The 20,333-nt window shown below is 37.5% G+C and overlaps 1 protein-coding gene across 7 annotated transcripts in view; it reads right to left on the bottom strand.

Moving 5' to 3' along the window:
* The window catches only part of MESK2 (misexpression suppressor of KSR 2), a 502,743-nt gene that overhangs the window by 120,774 nt on the left and 361,636 nt on the right, over positions 1–20,333 (bottom strand). For all 7 annotated transcript variants that reach the window (XR_011333492.1, XM_069833388.1, XM_069833378.1 and 4 more), the window contains one exon: positions 11,135–11,255. Coding sequence is in view for 6 of the 7 variants with exons in the window: in XM_069833388.1 (XP_069689489.1) it covers positions 11,135–11,255 (121 nt within the window). In the remaining variant the exon portion in view is untranslated. The remainder of the gene's footprint in view (positions 1–11,134; positions 11,256–20,333) is intronic.

Raw genomic sequence — 20,333 nt, forward strand, 5'->3', positions numbered from 1 at the left:
GTGTCGACTTTCTACGCTGGTAACTCGGGTTTGAATTCCGACGGGTCCAACTGAAATTTGTAGTGGACAAAGACGGTGCTTGGCGGTAGGTTTTAGCGGGGTACTCCCGTTTTCCCTACTGAAATTTCACCATTCATCCCTCATCATGCGATGCTATAATCTTTTCGCTGTAAGAAAAATCCTAATATAAACCGTAGCACGTGACTGAAGTGAGGCTTCATTGGCCACTGTTTGGCGCCATAGATTCTCAGTACGTGTTCCCGCCTACTGCTGTACATTCTGTTTCATGTTAAACATTTCCCGTTACTCGTCAAGTAGGCCTAACCTCAATACTATACATTCGCTTGCTTTGGAAACATTTACTTTATAATTACTGTAATTAAAACTCACTTAACTTATTATATACATTAAGGACTATTTCTTTTTCTCCGCTTTTGAGAGGGTTTCCACTCTTATGATTAATAACCACACACACCGAGGATGCAGAAGCCATACTTCAGTACGACGTGCTTACGTGAACAAGTACGAGCTCAAGTGACGCCAGCTTGTTACAAGAACAGACTACCTCGGTTTTACTGTTGGTATTCATCCGCGTTCATAGTATATAACAAAATATAAAAGTAGCTTTTCTTTTACATAGCGTTTTACATATGAATGAAGTTATATATTTAATCGTATTTAACAACTAGAATTCATTTTTTTATTCTCAAATAATACAAGATTATGGTTTCCAAATACGAACTATATTTTCCCGCATCATGTGAGTGTTTCGACTGGGAGCCAATCACGGGTAGACAACAACGTGCTTATGTTTATATTAGGATTTTTCTTACAGCGAAAACAGTATATGTAGGTCTAATTCGCCCCCATGCGCCAAGGGCACCGCGTATGGCGGTTAAAATAAGTACAGCTTTGGCGTGTCGCCCACAGATGGGGGCGTATGAGTTAATAACGAAGTCAAGTGCCCTTCATTACAAAAAAAAAATAAATAAATAAAATAAATGCGGATATATGTAATAATAAAATGGATGTAATCGCTTTATTTAAGCATGAATAAATCAGAATTCAGAGGGCTACAAGGAGGGAATAACTAAATCAAATATTGGAGAAGACTTGGAAAAATAAAATTAAGATTAGACATCATAGCCTAATTGAAAAATAAATGTCTTGAGGCAGGGAAAGTTTAACAACACAGGAAGGATACCCGAAAACCAAAACCCACACCTATGAGATTCCTCTGATCACTTAGTGAGCCATTAATGCAAGCAGTTATTTTACGACGAAGAAGTCCACAATCGCAATCTTACATCTTTACAGCGAATCGCTTTTGCACGAAAACCTGTACAGTGTACACGATTGACTGTGGATGACTTGGGGTGAGGTTGATATGTAGTCTGCTTATGACAGCGTATTTTACATTTGACAAGTTATAAACACACTTCACAATAATTACAACTTAACTTCAACGTTGACACATATCGATACATGCAGCTCCATACTGAAGCGTCTGGGCCCGCTTTTATTATTATTATTATTATTATTATTATTATTATTATTATTATTATTATTATTATTATTATTATTATTATTATTTTTACTTGGTAATTTAACGACGCTGTATCCTCTACGAGGTTATTTAGCGTTGATGGGAGTGGTGATAGAGAGATTGTATTTAGTGAGACGAGGCCGAGGATTCGCCACAGATTACCTGACATTTGCCTTAAGGTTAGAGACAATCTCGGAAAAACCCAACCAGGTAATCAGCCCAAGCGGGAACCGAACCCGCGCCCGAGCGCAACAACGGATCGGCAGGCAAGCGCCTTGGCCGACTGGGCTACGCCGATGGGCTACCGCTTGTTCCTATTCTTAAAATACTTAGTTTTGTGTCCCCTTCCTACTCTCAAATTTTTTGTATAGGCCTATATATATTTTTCGCTCCATGTATATGACTAAATAATACACCCGGGATAACAGGACATACAGTATAGGTCTCGCAAGCAGGGATTACCGACGACAGGAATGCGAACGAAACAAATCGATAAGGAAGAGCGGGCGACAGGAAAGGTCACGAGATAACTTGAATGATATTCAAGAGTGCAGTCGGAAGAGAAACGACATCGATAGAATCAGTCTTGCATTGTAATAGTTACATTACGGTTTTAGTTTCAGTTCCACTGCATTTGAATACGTGTCTTGTTCCAAGTGCGTTTATTTTATTATGTAGTGATGGAGCGTTCCCCTCGCAGAGTATCGTTATTTTATTCGTCAACATAATGTTGAGCGTTTAATTCGCTTCGAATTTTCCTCTTGCTATGCTCTTCATTTCCACAGGCGATGTCCCCATCTGTTCATCTTCTTGGAAAGGGCAGTACTTCCATCGGCCGGCACTTCTCGCTCCCTCGGCGTGTTTACATATACACGTCAAAACAGACAGTAACGCCACCACTGTTTTTCGGTAATCGTTCCTTGCGCGAGCTATAACACTGATATTGTTGTTGTTTAGTCAACTGTCCCAAGACAGGTCTGAACCTCACAAGTGATACCAAGAAGCCATCACTTATGAGGCAACTAGGCCAGGAAATAATGGTGTAGGGTGGTCAGTTTCTTTCCCCCTTGATTGCATACATCGCCTACTAGCTACATATTACATTAGTCAGACTTCAGATGCATACAAACAATTGTTCTGCCTCTGACACATATCGTCAAGTGAAATGTACTGCCTGATAATAGATGTACATATCAGCCAGAACCTCAATCAAAGGATAACACTGATATTAGAGAATAATTATTCAACATTTACAATCTAAAAAAATGATGCGATTAAAACAGAATAATTTCATTATATAGATCGTGTGAATTCTTATAGGTGGATATCACAACGTACTGTTGAAAGACTTAGACAGTTTTTCAGACGTAACAGGCTTCTGGTAGCAATACTTTGTTATATAATAAGTGTCAACAGTTTGGCACGTGCTCACTCATTTCTTTACATATGTGACGGAATTACAATATATTATCTCAAGTTCGGTCCCGCGCCGTGGCGTCACGGTCTAAGGCATCCCGCCTAGGACTCGCGTTACGGAATGCGCGCTGGTTCATGGGGGAAGAAATTTTCTCATGAAATTTCGGCCAGTATATGGGACCGGTGCCCACCCAGCATCGTGATGCACTTGGGGAGCTACGATAGGTAGCGAAATCCGGTTGCGAATACCAGCTATAACGGCTGGGGGGATCATCGTGCTAACCACACGATACCTCCATTCTGGTTGGATGATCGTCCACCTCTGCTTCGGCATGTGGTCGTGAGGCCAGCAGCCGGCTGGTCGCTCTAGACCCTTCACAGGCTGTAGCGCCACGGATTATTATTATTATTATTATTATTATTATTATTATTATTATTATTATTATTATTATTATCATCATCATCATCATCATCATCTCAAGTTCTTCAATGTAAGCAAACGGTACTGAAACATGTGATATCACTGGAAAACCAGAGAAAACCGTTACAAAATCCCACTATCGATTGTTATTTTAATACTTACAATGGCGAAGTCCTAGACTTAAAAACAGAACCACGACAGGCGAGGTCGTCAAGTGCTTGCAAGAATTTTATGTTCGTTGCTTTGCGATGACGTACGCTCCTTTCAACCACTAGGGATTTAATGCTCTCATATCATATCGTTATTTTATGCTAACAGTCTGCATCTGCAGCAGGTGACACCTTCAATTTTATTTCCTGAAGTCAGCTGATTTTACAACTTTTATGTCCTTACAGACATACGTACGCGCGCGCGCCCATATCATTCTTATCCCTCTCTACACCTGTTCTTCCTCGAACCTTGCGAAGGAACACTCGGCTATAAATCAAACTTCCGAAAAATTTGGAAAGGCGGAGTAGTATTGGAATATCGATATTCTCAAATACATATAAATTATAAGACGTACTAGTATTTCACAAGTTCTGAAACTAGAATATTATATTGAGGCTGGCAGAAGAATGCTATGATAAGCTTCGGAGACAGGGTTGCCATACGTACGACTGACTATTTTGACTAACTGTACGAGGTACGATCGAACTCTATGTCGTACGCTATTTTGTACGACTTTTTAAATGAAGGAACAACATTATTTTGGAACTTATAATGTTGATCTATAATTAAAATAAAATCAAAGGTTAATTCGTTCCTTTTTAGACAAGTTTTCTTCAATCAGTAAGCTATAAAAGATGTTTTGAAAATCGATAAGGTGGCTACGCTTGCCATGCAAGTCATAATTGGTCATGTTCAGCTCTAGGTTACATTGTATTGCGCGGTTATGTCAAAGTAATACGAGTTCAGAGATCTGCTGCCTTCCTTATATATTCGGCAATGTAAGTCTTTTATCAATGAAATAATACCGCAGTAGGATTAAGAAGTCTAAACGCGCCGATATTAAAGAGGTGTCGGATTTGAGTGGACTGCAGGTGGATTAATTTGATGTAATTATCAGCTGAAGCATTGATTAATATTAGCCTAAATATCTCCGTCGCGCTGGCCAAAGACAAGTTTCTGCTGACTTTCAGTATAATGATGTTACTTATCAAGCGTCATCGTGCATGCTTTACGGAGTTGTCAGTGTTGATGAAGAAATGGTGATTTGTTTGAATGTTAAATGTCACTGTGGATGTGAACAATAATTAGTAATATTCTTCATTTGAACAAAAATTTGCTGGTTATAAATAGGCCTATCAATCACTTTTTTTTAGTGTATAGTGAAATATTTATTTATTTTATTTATTTATTATTTTACTAATAATTGTAACATAAAATATAATATATACAGAAAAACTTTAGCTCGCCCCTGAAAGAGCAGAACTCGTGCTCAGGGGTGGATTCCTTAATTGAAATATGTTTGTACACTCTATCTATTACAAATAGTAAGGTAAGAAATGTACGACAATTTTATGCTGAAGTACGACTTTTTCATAAGTTGGTACGACGGTTGTGTTTCCTTTATCTGGCAACCCTGTTCGGAGGAATGCCAGAAACGTAAAGGTGTCACCTTTACAGACAGTGAAGAGCATTCGGAACATGTATAGCTCCATATTTTCATGACCTTGAAATTAGAAGCAGATGATGTGGGCGGCACCGCACTCCGACCGTCTTTTACCCCAGGTAAAGAGCTAGTACCGATATTTAATTTGACAGGAGACTGAATTGGTCCCGAAGCCGTTCTAAAGAATCTGGTAACGAGAAAAATTCTGCCACACTTAAGGTTGAACCCGAGATCTTCAGTCCGTAACTAGTTCCTATAAAACTGTGTGAATCAGGAGACCTGGCTGCGGATCATCTGCTCCAACACTCATTAATCATGGCCGGAATAAATTAGACATATTGAAGCGCACAACAGTATAAAACAACACGTCGACAAATGTCTGAAAAGACACTGGGAGCGGGTGAAAGCCATCAGGTAGAGGCTATCAGCGTATTCCGAATCTCACCGGACCGGTGGACAACAATGACGTCACGCTGCAGCGAAATAGGAACAAAACTGCTGGAAGAATCGATGGCTGTCATGGCGACTGTGTAAGTTGTCTGTGCTACGCTAGCAAAATTTTGTGAAATTTCCGTACTGCCATCTCGTTGAAAGAAAAGAGAGCATAGACAATTTATTTCTTGAACCGGTAGTAATAACTGGTCCGTTGACATGTTCGCTCATAAGCCATTAACATATTGTTTTTACGTTGTGCTCATTACAAACAATACAGCAGAACTAAAGCAGAACACACCGCCATGACACAACAGTGCACGATGTCATTCGTCTGCTAATTCCCGCCCTATACAAGAACCAATCAGATTCACTGATGGCGGCTGATGGAGACTGCCACCACCTCTGCAAGCTGATGGCATCGGTGCGACACCGGTGGAGCATCAGTGACTCCATTGGTGAAATTCGGAACACCGTGATGCAATCAGATTGCTCAGCGCTGAGATTCGGAATACGCTGAATGCTTGGGATCTATTGTATTTCTGCCACGCGGCTATGGTTGAGTCAGTGAGCTCTATACCGAATTTCGCTACCGTTTACGCTGCTTCCATTACGAAACAAAATTTTGATCCATTTAAACTTCAAAGTAGTATGAACATTTATTTAGAGGACAACAAAATGTTTTAAGTGACAGAATATAGCAAAATATTTCAAACTTTATCTCTTATATTTACGATGACTTCCACTGGTAATAAATCGGATAGAAAGAAATGAGGAATTTCTGTGCATGCTTTGAAATTTATGAAATCCTTGTTGTATTTTAGTAATAAATTAATCTTATAACAAAGTTACAATTGCAAAAGAAACTTACAAACTCTTCAGAAAAGAATTACAGTTGGACTGCAGAATATCTGGTCACTCTTCGTTCACATGAAATTACATTAAGAATCACGAAACAGAAAATTAAACCTTTTCCTTCAACATTTTCCGCATTGCATCCGCTGTAATATTGAACAGATCTTAGATCTAATTTTACGCTCATTTGCGTTGTTCTTTTCATTATAGAGTCTGATAATTAAAAAAATATGTTAGTTTTTATCCTCGAAACATAAGGGTTAAGTCTGTTAACACTCAAAACATTTCGAGCCAATTAAATGAAGTTTTTAAAGCTTCTTATGTAGTGAACATTGCAGACGGAGTAGCAAATATAACCAGTTCTGAAAATGATGTAACTTAAGAGTGTTAAGAGAGGTAACTCTTATGTTCGGAGGATAAAAACTACCTATTGTAGCTCCCCAAGCGCATCATGATGCTGAGTGGCACCGGTTCCATACACTGACCAAAATTTCATGAGAAAATTTCTTCCTCCACGAGGAGCTGAACAAGCGCGCAATCCGTAACGCGAGTCCTAGGCAGAATGCCTTAGGCCACGACGCAGGACACGTTTATATTATGCTCTGCATAAAAGTTTTGATAAATTCACGGCATAAACTTTTAACAAATTCATGACAAAATGCATCTGTAAACTATAAAACCTTCTAAACATTGTGTTGAACGGAAGTTTAGAGTAGCCTACCTTAAGCTTTCTGATGATATTGACTATTTGGTCACGTGATAAATATTCTCCCTTAACGATTCAATAATGAACCAAGACTTCTTTGTAATCACTGCAATATACGGTAGTGCTCGTGGAAGTGGTCCAAGAGGCAGGGGAATTTCTAAATATTTTATGCAGAAACTTAAGTACAGGAAAGTAAAATTATTAAAAATTCATTTTCCTTAAACACGTGGGAGTTCCTATGTGCAACGAATGGTGAAAGTTACGGAAAAAGATCCGTGCGAGTCCAGCAGTTTTTTAGAATCAGGATATCTGGGGATTTTAAGCAAACGGCTACGTCTTCAAAGTCTACTTCCTTCTTGCTAAAAATTTACGAAGTATCAAGTATTCAGGGCCTCTATTTAACTAGCTTGCGTCCGACTGTAATTCAGCCAAAAGACCTGAGGGTCAAGAGTTCTATTCCAAGATAACATTTCTGTAGGCAAATTTCTGTCGACTATGAGACGTTCACAGCATACATCTATAAAACCGCTCCCTAAAAACCATACGTGAAACGCTTCTCACAGCATATTGGGTACGTCTACCGAGTCAGATGTTAAGGGTGATTATGGATTTGACCAAAATGGCGCAGTGGAAACGAGCAGAAATAAAGCAACGCTGAATACTAATTAATATGTAATAAAATAAGATTAAATAAAAATACAAATAAGTACAAATATATACAATAAGATAACTATGCCGTTATACTACCAGTGCGCTTCGTGCGCCTCGAACTTTGAGTATGTCTCAGAGTTGGGGTGAGTTAACGCAGTGTCTTTCGTTCGTTTGAACTCATGCTTATCATCACGGTAAGTTAGTCCTCAGCATTTGGGTGGTTGAAAGCCACTCTTTGACTTCGAAACACAACTATCTGCTAAAGAAAAATTTTGAGATATTATTTTCTTTGTTAAAGAAATATTGCACTATTTTAAGGACATTTTATTTTCTGTCTGTAGAAAATACACCTAATATAACATTGACAAGTATCAGCCTTTTTATTTCACTATGTTAAAATGATGGTGTATTACGTTTTTGTTTTACATTATTTTTCATTTCATCTTATTGTTACAATGAATAACAAACCACATTTTTAAATTTTCAAAGGAGATTGATTAGGCCTACATGTTGCTAGAAAACGCAGCCTTACATCTAGAAAAACTTCGTTCCACTTCTGCAGAAACAATGAGGGCATATTTGAAATATTTTACACAAGCGTTATCTATCTAAAAATCTGTATCTTTATTAATAAATTTCCTCATTTGAAATTGTCACAATTTTTACATAGAGCTAAATATCCATAATGTTTATCCAGTATTTTTTTCATCTTCTTTGCTACATTTTTTCCTATTTCGTGTTCCAACTATTCAGTTTTGTCACAATATCATTGACTACATGTTATTTTCTGTTTCTAGGAAATACACCTAAACATTGACAAGACGTGTCAGCATTATTATTGCACTATATTAATGTGATAGTGTATTAAGTTTTTGTTTTACGTAATTTCTCATTTTATATATTGTTGCTGTGAATAACAAACCACATTTTCAAATTTTCAAAGGAGAATGATTGTCTGTTGCTAGAAAAAACAGCCTTATATCACAGCCCAGATCACATGCAGATTGCTCATTCCTATGTTAAAATCGGTTGCACTTTGAAGAGAACAACCGCCAGGATCGCCACCCTTCCGCCGTAAAAGAACACGGGATGGCAGTACAGTCGCTAATGCAATTCAAATGGGAGTTATGACGTGACTCCTTATGTAACAACTAGATGGCAGCATAGTAAACCTCACAAAAGTTGTTACCGTCAAAGTCTATAACGCAAAGCAATCTGGGTATATATGATCTAGGATCACAGTCTAGTATATATAGTCACGAAGCTTGAGTTGTGAGGGTGCTAAGAACAATAGACTGTGCCGATACTATTTCGCATTGTCTGTAATGAGGCGATATTAGCGATCCTAGTGGTTAGCAGCTATCTATGGATGCATATTCCCTACATATTGAGCTTCGTGACTGTATATACTAGACTGTGCTTATAGCTAGAGAAACTTCGTTCCACTTCTGCAGAAACAATGGGAGCATATATTTTGAAATATTTTACACAAGCATTATTTATCTCAAAATCTGTATCATTATCCTGGTTTAGCTAATGAACGTAATTTGAAGTCTTCTTATCCGTTTGCTTCACGGATAAATTAGAAGCGAATCAGAAATAAAGCCCGTTCTTCTACCAGTATGGACAATTATAAGCATGTCATCTTTAGATGTAGGAGCTAACAATTCCAAATTGCTGTCATCTGACCAGCTCTTCGTTGCTGCGTGACTGATGTGGTTGTAAGATTTATCTTAAAAAAAAAAAAAAAAAACAATTGGACCTCCTTCCGGTCTGAATTTTTTTAGCGCTGTTAGGTATGAAACACGCACTGAGCGATGGAATGTCGCTCAGTTAATACCCGACTATTTGTTTTTGTTTCTTTCCGAGCCCAAACTCTTAACACATTTTTTAAGGCTTATTACTGTCGTCGTAATCGATATCGTCTTTTTAATTCGCAAGCAATTTGTTACAGTATTACGGTCAGTTCCTTCATTTGCATAGAAATTATGAATTGTCTAGCGAATATTGGTTTGAATATGATGTATCATTTCATAGACTGGTAAACAAGAAAGCTTCTTTTTTTCTTTTTTACCGGGCAGTATCAATGTGATCAACACAAATTTTGAACACTCCATGATAGACATGTGTTCGAGTATTACGTAAAGTTTTATTCAATAAATTGTAATTTATACCCAAATTACTCCAAGTTTGTAAATTGTAATTTACTAACAAATTATTGATGATATATTACTAAGTTTATTAAAAAAATATGTTCCTAACATGTGTAATGTACAGTAGTGGCAAAAAAAACCGGACCGGCCCTTGTAGCTGATTTCAGAGCCTTGTTCACTCCAGAGCGTCGGTGCATATTCCTTGGACATATAAGTATAGATAGCTATGCTAATAACGATTTTTGATGTGCAATAGTATTGTTATTAAAACATCAGGGAGTTTTGATTACGCCAGCACAAATTATCCTCACTACTGAGGTGACAAATTATTTTAATACAGTGTATTGGAAAGAGATAACATGCGGCCTTTAGTATAACAAACCAGCTGCGTGGCTGTGTTCAACTGCACAGGTGGTTTTGGGTCCAAGGAATATGCACCCACGCTCTGGAGTGAACAAGGCACTGAAATCAGCTACAAAGGTCGGTCCGGTTTTTTTTGCCACTACTCTACACATACATGAATTTGGTTACTGTATCTCAGTTGGTTTCCCTTGAATGTGATGGGTCATTTCATAGACTGGTAAACAAGAAATACGAGTAGTATCTCTTTTTTTTTTTTTTTTACCAGGCAACATCAATGTGATCAACACAAATTTTTAATACTCCATGACAGGCATGTGTTTGAGTATTAAGTAAAGTTTTATTCAATAAATTGGAATTTATACCCAAATTACCCCAAGTTTGTAAATTATAATTTACTAACAAACTACTAACTAACGGTATATTACTACATTTATTAAAAACATGTTCTAAACACATGAATTTGGTTACTGTATCTCAGCTGATTTCTCAACAATATTCCTTTGGACGTGATAGGTCATTTCATAGACTGGTAAACAAGAAACGGTTTTTTTTACCAGGCAGTATCAGTGTTATCACATTTTTAACACTCCATGATAGGCAATTGTGAAATAGACAATATATATTAAATTGGCATATGTTTGAAGATCAGGTAAAGTTTTATTCAATAAATTGTACCATACCCAAATTAACCCACTATACCCAAATTACTCCGACCCATCCTAAACTGTTTATCGAGTACTTCTCGTTTCTCCATAATCCTAATTAATACACTGTACCGTTCAGCTCCTTAAGGAAGGTGGAAGATTCCTAGCAAGGAATAGTTGCTAAGATGCAATGTTGCCGCCAGCATTGATATCTGTGACTGGAACTCATGATAGCTATAGTACTGAGACAACCTCTCACATAATTGTTACAGGAGATTATTAAAAAAACTCACTCGTCAGGTAATGTAGCCGCTCCTTCTTCCTGTCCCGGCGCGTTGATATGGTACACGCAGAAGTTCTCCAGCAGTGCCCGCATATCGATGTAGTTGAAGAACGCCTGGAAACTCGAGATATCTGTAACGGAAGAAGAATTGCAATGAATGTCGTGATCAATACACCAGCGCTTTGTACGTTCAGTTGTTGCTTAGAAATAACGGAACATTTGAAATCCATCTATTTCACGAACTCTATTTTTCAACAAATATGTTTCTTTACAAATGCGGTAGGTTAAGTTAATGGAACGTAAGGACATTACAGTCAAAGCAAAGATAAAAGATCTGATTCTTACGGATATATTGAATAAGAATAAGTGCAGTTTCAACTACATAAACCCACATATTTAGGACGCACACAGTAGGCCTATCAAAAGAAATGGTATCTCAGTGTAAAGGTTTATTCATTAATTGAAGCGTTGCGCCGAATAACGGTCTATGTCACAATTTTTCAAACTCGAGTATTTAATGAAATAATGCTCTATATAGTCTTACACAGCTGTCACAAAAATTGTTTCTTAACATCTATACCAGAGGCGCTTCTACACGAGTTACAACCATGAATTTCTTGCTTGGAACAACGGTTTATGTCACTACACATCTAGCGTATCCAGTTGTTTACTTCGTATAGGGAGTTATTGCACGGGAGTTTGTTCTCTTTACGAATACTGGGTACTTGAATTCTGTGTATCAGGTTTCGGTTGATCTCTTACGTAAAATGGACGACTGCAAGACAGTGACGATTTCTACGGTAGATATTGACCGGCTAAAAAAAAAAAAAAAAAAAAAAAAAAAAAAAAAAAAAAAAAAAAAAAAAAAAAAAAAAAGATCCAGACAAATTAATATTAATAAGTGGAAAGATGTGTCACAAAAGTCGCTGAGAGATAGTGGCCTTGAGTATACAACAAGGAAAACGAACTCGCAAGTTAGTGCGAAAGATACCCCAAGTAATGTACAGTAAGTTCCTGTCTGTTATTTTTGCAGTGTTTCTAGTTGTATTTTAATTTACAATTTATCTAGTGTTAGTTGCTCTATGTTGTTCCACTATAGTTTATCTTAGAATTTTATCAAGTTATTTCGTTTCAGGAACAGATTTGTGGAAATTCTTGTAAGGAGATGTGTTCAAAGCTTGCTCTTGATGTCAGAAAGGAGCTGTTTAAAATGTATTACCACAGTCTAGTATATTCAGTCACGAAGCTCAATACGTTGTAAATATGCATCCATAGGTAGTTGCTAACCACTAGGTTCGCTAATATCGCCTCATTACAGACAATGCGAAATAGTACCGGCAGAGTCTATCGTTCCTAGAACCCTCACAACTCAAGCTTCGTGACTGTATATACTAGACTGTGGAATTACTCTTTTACAGTCAGAAATTAGAAACTGTGATTGTTATTGTCTTCATTATCAATACAATTTATACTTAACAGGTAAGCAATCTGTTGGATGGATACTGAATATTCGGGACAGGAGTTCAAATTCCATCACCCAACAATTTCTCAACTGTAATATTTAATTTTCTTTATTTATTTGTTATTGTTAGAACTTTCATTAATTTAATGGTGTCCCTACATCTCAATACTGCAGTTATTTTCTAATAATAATGTTATTATTTGATCAATATTTTATGTTTATTCATAATATGACATTGAGTTTAAGTTTAATCAATTAGATGGTGTTAATTCATATTAATATATAGCATTTAAAAATAAATGTCATAATCATTTTGTTCATAATTTAACCTTTTTATTGATTTTGTGTATTTCATAATATTCTGATTATATAAAACTGTTTATTGTTTGTCTTTCCCAGTAGCATTTCTGTGGAGTTAAAATGTTACAAAGTTCTACGAAGTGTAATATGACTTTCAATAACAAACAGTCGTATACTTCGCTTAGTGTACAAAATATATTGATGGAATAACGGTCTATGTTGCCCTCCGATAGAAGATTTATGAGCGGAATTACAATGTAACATTTTTGTTCCTCCTGCACAGTTAGGCCTAGCAGATTGTAACATAGACCGTTAGTCGGCCCAACACTTCAATTGTAACAGTAAAATAATTATATTATTAAACTAAGCATTCCAAATTAACATTTTGGGAAGTTTATGAATTAATTTATTACTTATTACTGAAATGTTTTAGAAAGTCATAATTTTTACATCAAATATCTACAATGTATTCTGGAAAGAACCAAATATTTACTATAAAATAGCTAGGTCAATATGCAGTTTCCTATGGCCACTTCCAATGGACTCCTAACGAATATTCACACGTTTATCACTGGGATTGTGGCGCTGGAAATCAATTTAGAACACTTTTATCACAGCCGCGACATATTTCAACTTTTATTGTACAATATAAATGCAATTATCACTACAATGACATAATTCTTGCAGATAACACAGAATCAACTTAGGAAACGTAATTAACAGAGTCGCAGTTTCACTTCACTTCCACTAGATGACTCTGACTTCCAGCAAACGATATGCTATAGGTGTAGCAGTAATGCCAATATCGGCAAACGAAATGAAACTGTGAGGAATGTTACAATAGGTGTGCTAAACGTTAGGAATGTTACAATAGGTGTGTAGTAGGTTAGGTTAGGTTAGGTTAGTTTAGGTTAATTTAGGTTAGGTTAGGTGTGTAAGATCATATGAATGGTTACCGCAGTTGGTGACACTGCAATCATTCTCCCACTCCACCTCAAATTACGTCACAACGACGAAATATGGCCGCCTTCTTCATTCAAGTACGACGATTTTCCTATATAAGTGAGGAACCTATTTAGGGCGGGTTGTGTGGGATCACAGCTCTACCAGTGATCACATCGAGTTTCTACTACTCCACACTACAAAACTAAGGTATTTTCAGTGTTTGTTTTTAATTCCCTATACTGGCAATACCAAATTCAAGATTCACCAATAGCTATTTTCATTACTGCAAGTAGCTAATTACTTCTTAAAAAAAGATGTTCGATATCTTGAAAGCATAAGATACATGTAAATATTTTAGTCGTTGGATGCGACATGATGTTGTGCAAGGGTTTCAAGACAAGTTACTATTTTTTTTTTTCATAAAAATAGTTAGATATGCAGTGTTGTGTTAAAAAGATACGAGATGTTTCGTTTGGTTCCGATACGAGCACAAATACATAAAAATAGATACTTGTCATATTCCGTTTCATCGAATCGCTCCAGTAATTTCATGTGACGTTGAAAGCAACTTGTCTAGGCACTGACTTCGTTCGAGAGAAGTTTTTCTTTTGCTACACTCAGGATGAATCTCGTAATAGAGTGCAATCAAGTGTAAAGGAATTGTAAATGTGTGGAAAAGCGACACTTATAGAGTTGTAATTTTGTATTTTATGTTTTCCTTTTAAATGTAGTCTACATACATTATGTTGCAGAATATTATAACTTGTGTAAATTACAAGTAGGCCTATTTTTTCAGTTCCTTTATACGATCAATAATATAATTAGATATTTCGAGTTTTTCAATAAAATAAAATGAAACATGTAGCAATGCAGCAGACAGTCACTTAACTGACCTGCAGAGGAATGGGTAGGGGTGGAATTTCTTTTTATTTTTGATATTAACGAAATATGCGAAATTTGTTTAAAACTTTATTTCAAACATGGAAAATGCAAGTCTCTTAATGAAAGTCGAAATAAAATAAAATATATCCGCCAATTTTTGTGAAACTTATAAAGTACACAAACAAACCCATATTTCTCCGAATGCGAACATGAATCTTTTTATAGAAATTGGTGCGTACACACGGATTTAACATTTTTTTTAATTAGAAAAATCCGATGGGATTTGTAGATTTTATTCATGTTTATGAAGCTTAAAATCTCGCAAAAACTAAATTGTTAGAAAAATTTTGTTTGAGTGGATATTCGAAACGAGTGATAGAATACTGTTTCATAACGCATATTAAACATTTTCTGAAAGAATTCGCACTGTCGGTTGGAATTTATAGAGTTTATTAACGATTATACAAAAATCACTGAAGGAGGAAGGTTCGATACGGTGCTGTGGATTGAATTCGGCGTAGCTCAGTGATCAGAGCGCTTGGTACGTAGAACCAAGGACTCGGGTTCGATCCCCGGCGCTGGAGCGAATTTTTCTCCTCAAATAATAATTGTCAACATTACAGAGATTATTCTGTAGGACAAATTAATAAATCCATAATATTCTCATAGCTAGCAGTGCATCATAACTGCGGAATCCCGGCCAACTAAGTCGCTCAACTGAGTGCGCTCCTAGTATAATGGCAATTGACACTAGACATATACGTCAACATACTGTATATGCCTAACTTGGAGTCAGGTCACAAAGGGAAACACTGAAGGAGGAAGGTTCGATCCGGTGCTGTGGATTGAATTCGGCGTAGCTCAGTGGCCAGAGCGCTTGGTACGTAGAACCAAGGACCCGGGTTCAATCCCCGGCGCCAGAGCGAATTTTTCTCCTCAAATATTAAATATTAATATTACATTTTGTCCGACAGAACAACAAAGAAGTTCTCCTTCTGATTCTTTACGAAACCACCTCTTACTGCTTGTAGAGACAGAGTTTGCAGAGCGACATGATACCGCCACTGCTTGCCTTCAGTACGTGAATAAAAAAAACAGCAATGTATAGGAAACTCCTCGTACCCACTTGAATGTCTGTGATTACACGATGTAATCACGACACCCACTTTGGTCACCGCTGCTCTAAAACCTTAAAATAGGTCACAATGAGCAAAACAGGCATTTCATGCACCATAAATTTCTTCCAAACGTCCACACTTTGTACAAGACTTCACGGCATTTAAATAGTTTTAGCTATTTCTATCGAAAAATAAAATGCATTTAGCTTAAAATCCGTGTTCTAGTCATTAGATGCGTCATTGCTTTGTAAAAAGAAAGGCTGGTTCACAATCAACCGGGAACGGAAAAGACAACGAGAACGGAAAAAAATGTTAAAACAAATGTATTTAAATGTGAGCATTTACAATTAACTACTGTGAATGCTTACGTTTAAATACATTTATTTTAACATTATTTCCGTTCTCGTTCTCGTTGTCGTTTCCGTTCCGGGTTTATTGTGAACCAGCCTAAAGAAAGATAGGAACGCAAGGCGTGAATTTATTAGACTGCAGGAATGCGCACAGTGAGTCGAATTTGGAATCTCGCAATACAATCTGTCGGGTTCCGTGTACTGTCTGCATACCGAGATTCGTTCGCAGTGCGACGCAATTCGAGTACGTAATCAGAGCTCGTCAGGCACACAATACGCCTCGTGCTGCGACATTCTTCCCGGCCGGCGCGGCGATAAGGATGTCTGTTGGCGGCACTGCATTACATGCATGTGCCGTGCGTGAGCAAAGTGCACTACAATGTATCGGAATTACGTCGCGTGTGCATATCTCATGCGGTCTGTGGTCTTTGACGATAACATTACACAACCAGTGCATTCAGCAGCTTGTGGTCGCAGCCAGTGTTGCCAACACATAAATTATATTCCCGTCAGTAAAACACCTGGAAATCCGTCAGAATCCGTCAAAATTAAAAAAAAAAAAAAAGGACCGACACAATATACCTACTTATATATAAATAAAAAAGCAAATTTTAACACAACTTACCAATCTTGATTAAAGTAATAATTCATCCACATCATCTGCCTCTAGTTCTGCAGTTGATGTGCTGGGTTGGTCTACGCTGCGGTACGCTGCCATTGTGCCAATTTGGTTGAGAACATCGTCTGGTAGGGTATAGTCATGACAGCATTTTTTACACGCTTAAGTCCAGCACGCACAGTTAGAATCGAATTCACCATATTGGTTTTAAGTCTATTTCTAAGGGAAGTTTTCACATTGTTGAGCATACTAAATGCTCTCTCCACGTCAGCATTCGACCACGGTAAAACCAAAATCATCATGGCAAAGTCTGAGAGTTCTTGAAATGGATTTTGAGAACTTGCATCCTTATATGACGCGATCTCATGCCAAAATTCAATTGTGTTGGTAACATTTTGCCATTGAACAGTGGTTAATTTAGACCATTGAAAATCAATTTTTGTTATTATATTTCCAGTTAACCCTAATTCTTTGGCTAATGGGATTATACTCTCTTTAACTACTCTCAAACACTGTTCTGGTGCAATTAAAGACACTTTTTGCAAAACCTGTACATTTCTCGGCAGTCGCCGTTGGAGTTCGTCTGCTAAGCAAAACAGAAAATTTTCGCACCTATTGCGAAACACTTTTTCATTATCAGGGCTGATTTTATTGTCCTTTTTCAAATCAGTTAATAAAATTTCTACTTCATGGCCAAGATAAATATTAGGGGACTTGTATTTTCTAACTTCCACGGTTAGCAGATCTCCCCTATAACCAGGCACAACAATTCGTCTAGTAATACCTACAATGAGTAGAATTAAATCTTTAAGAAGCTTCGAAGGATCTGCTGTACTTGACTGGAATGACTTATTGACTTTCTGACATTCTTCTAGATATGGTTTAAGAAATACAAGATAGAGTTTATTGATGACGTCACAGTACATACCATATAAGAGTTCAGCTGTGTAGCACTTATTTTGAAGTCTAGATGTCTCAAAATGTGTCTGTAATTCAAGCCACTGATTTAGTATGCGAATGACATCAACTTCAATCGATAGCCACCTTGTATTTGACTGCTGTACAATTTTAAGGGGATCGGCTCCATCATTTATTGCTTGGAATAAAAACCTGTATGTGATCTGTCGAGAAGATGACTTTGAAAACCAAGAATAAGTTTCAGATATTAAAAATTCAACATTTCTTGGCAACATTTCTGCAGCAGAAGACACAGCTAACTGAACTGAGTGACAAACACGTGGAATCAATACAAGATTACCGACTTCCTGCTTCAGTTTCTGATAGACCCCATTGTTAATGCCTACCATTACTGACGCATTGTCGGTCCCCATGCCTCTCATTTGTTTAATGTCTAACCCGTAGTCTGAAAGTAATGTCTTTATTGCACTCACAATACAATCTGCATTTCCCTGTTCTAGTTCAACAATTCCAAGAAAAGTGGATACAATTGTATTTTGTTGTTTCGAATAATATACAATGCACACAGCCAGTAGTTTTATGACAGAAATATCTGTCGATTCGTCAATAAGAAGACTAAAGTGGCCACTATCAATATCGCTCTGTAATTCTGATTTAAAATGTTGGAAAAGAATATTCCTAATCAAACCACTACACTTTGTGCGGTGAAGTCGTAAAAGAGAAGCATGGTCAGCACCTTTGAAAAATCTCTTGGTAAGATCGGAAAGATGATCAACAGACCTTATTGAGCAATGGTTAATTACAAAAAGTGAAAGAGCAGCCTCAGCAGCTACACATTCGTACGTATGTTTGACTGGTATAAATTGCAATTTTGACTGGCGCGAAGTTGAAAATGGTTCTGATGCTTTTAAATGTTTCTTAGTTATTCCATGATCGAGTAAATCTGACAATCGCACATTCAGACTGCACTGACAATATTTGCACCGCGCAATACCAGGGTCTCCAGGCACCTCCAACAGCCAATCCTTCACTCTTTCATCAACCACTCTTTTCTAAATTTTCTAGTATAGCTCTTATCTTTCTTTTCTGACATGTTAAATCTGTCAATAAAACATTCACAAAGCAGTACAAACACTAATAATCGTTTCACCTTAAAAAATACACATTCACAAAGCAGTACAGACACTAATAATCGTTTCACCTTAAAAAAATACAATGTATGTAACGCGATATAGAAACAAACGTACACTACATTCCACTATACAGAACGCACACAGAATACTGACTTACACTTTCTGATGCAACCAGCTCCATCTCAAGATTCTGGACACGTGAGTCACCGATTCGTTTTATTAGAATATGTTTGTTTAATTTTTTTAACCAATGCCAAGCTAGATGTCCACTTGCTGCAGGCCTGATAAAGACAGCTTCTGTTGGGAGCGAGGTCTTATCTGGGATACACTTTTGTTATGCCGACCTTCCACCTCACATTCCAATACACGGTAGTAATCGTGTCTTCAAGTCGCAGGAAAGTTGCAACGTTCATACTCGGCGTAACCGTCAACCTCTGACTTGATTACGAGGAATTCGAAACGGAAGAGTCCTCAACATGGTACGGTACGGACAGGGCTATTCAAAGAAAAAGTAAGATTCCCAAAAAAATTAAATAATTGAAAATGACAGCAGCTAAAAAAGTCAAAAGCCGTCGATGAAAATCGTAATTTCCGCCAGGAAATCCGTCACCCGTCAAAGCCATTTTTTTCCAGTCCGCTACGTTGAAATTCCGTCAATTTTGACGGAATTCCCGTCCAGTTGGCAACACTGGTCGCAGCAGCCTTCGCATTCCAAACTATTTGTAAAGTGGATTTCTTTATTCACTAAGGTATAATCAACTGGAATACTAGGAAAAGAGGATTGAAATGTTGGTTAGGACAAACTCTTTTCTTTTGTCGTGCCAACAGCCTTTACAAACAAATAGCTGGCCAAGTTATGTACAGCAGTGGGCCAAAAAAACGGACCGGCCCTTGTAGCTGATTTCAGATTTGAGATCCTTGTTCACTTCAGAGCGTCGGTGCATATTCCTTGGACCCGAAAAATATTTTCCAATTATCCGGCAAAATCAGGTATCCGGCACTGGCTTCGTCCCACAGTTGCCGGATACGAGGAATTCTACTGTATAAACCAAATTTTGCCTACATATTACTCATTTTCTTTATGAAGATAATATGGGTTTCTGCTACTGTTGCGTGGCTGTTATTCAACTGCACAGGTGGTTTCGGGTCCAAGGAATATGCACCGACGTTCTGGAGTGAACAAGGCGGTATGGCATAGTTGCGCCCCGCGGTCAATTGGGAGGCCTAGGCATGGCATAATTGCGCCCCGAAGAAATCAGGTAGCAGATGGGACATGGCATAGTTGCGCCCCGAAGAAATCAGGTAGCAGATGGGACATGGCATAATTGCGCCCCGAAGAAATCAAGTAGCAGGATGGACATGGCATAGTTGCGCCCCGATGAGCATAGTACACACGAAAGTGATTGTCATAAAATAAATAAATTACTTAAAAATATTACAGTGATAGCTGCATTGAAATCAGGTAGGCCTAGCGTATGATCA

The sequence above is a fragment of the Periplaneta americana genome, chromosome 1 (genome assembly GCF_040183065.1).
Source record: "Periplaneta americana isolate PAMFEO1 chromosome 1, P.americana_PAMFEO1_priV1, whole genome shotgun sequence".
NCBI classification, from domain to species: Eukaryota; Metazoa; Arthropoda; class Insecta; order Blattodea; family Blattidae; genus Periplaneta; species Periplaneta americana.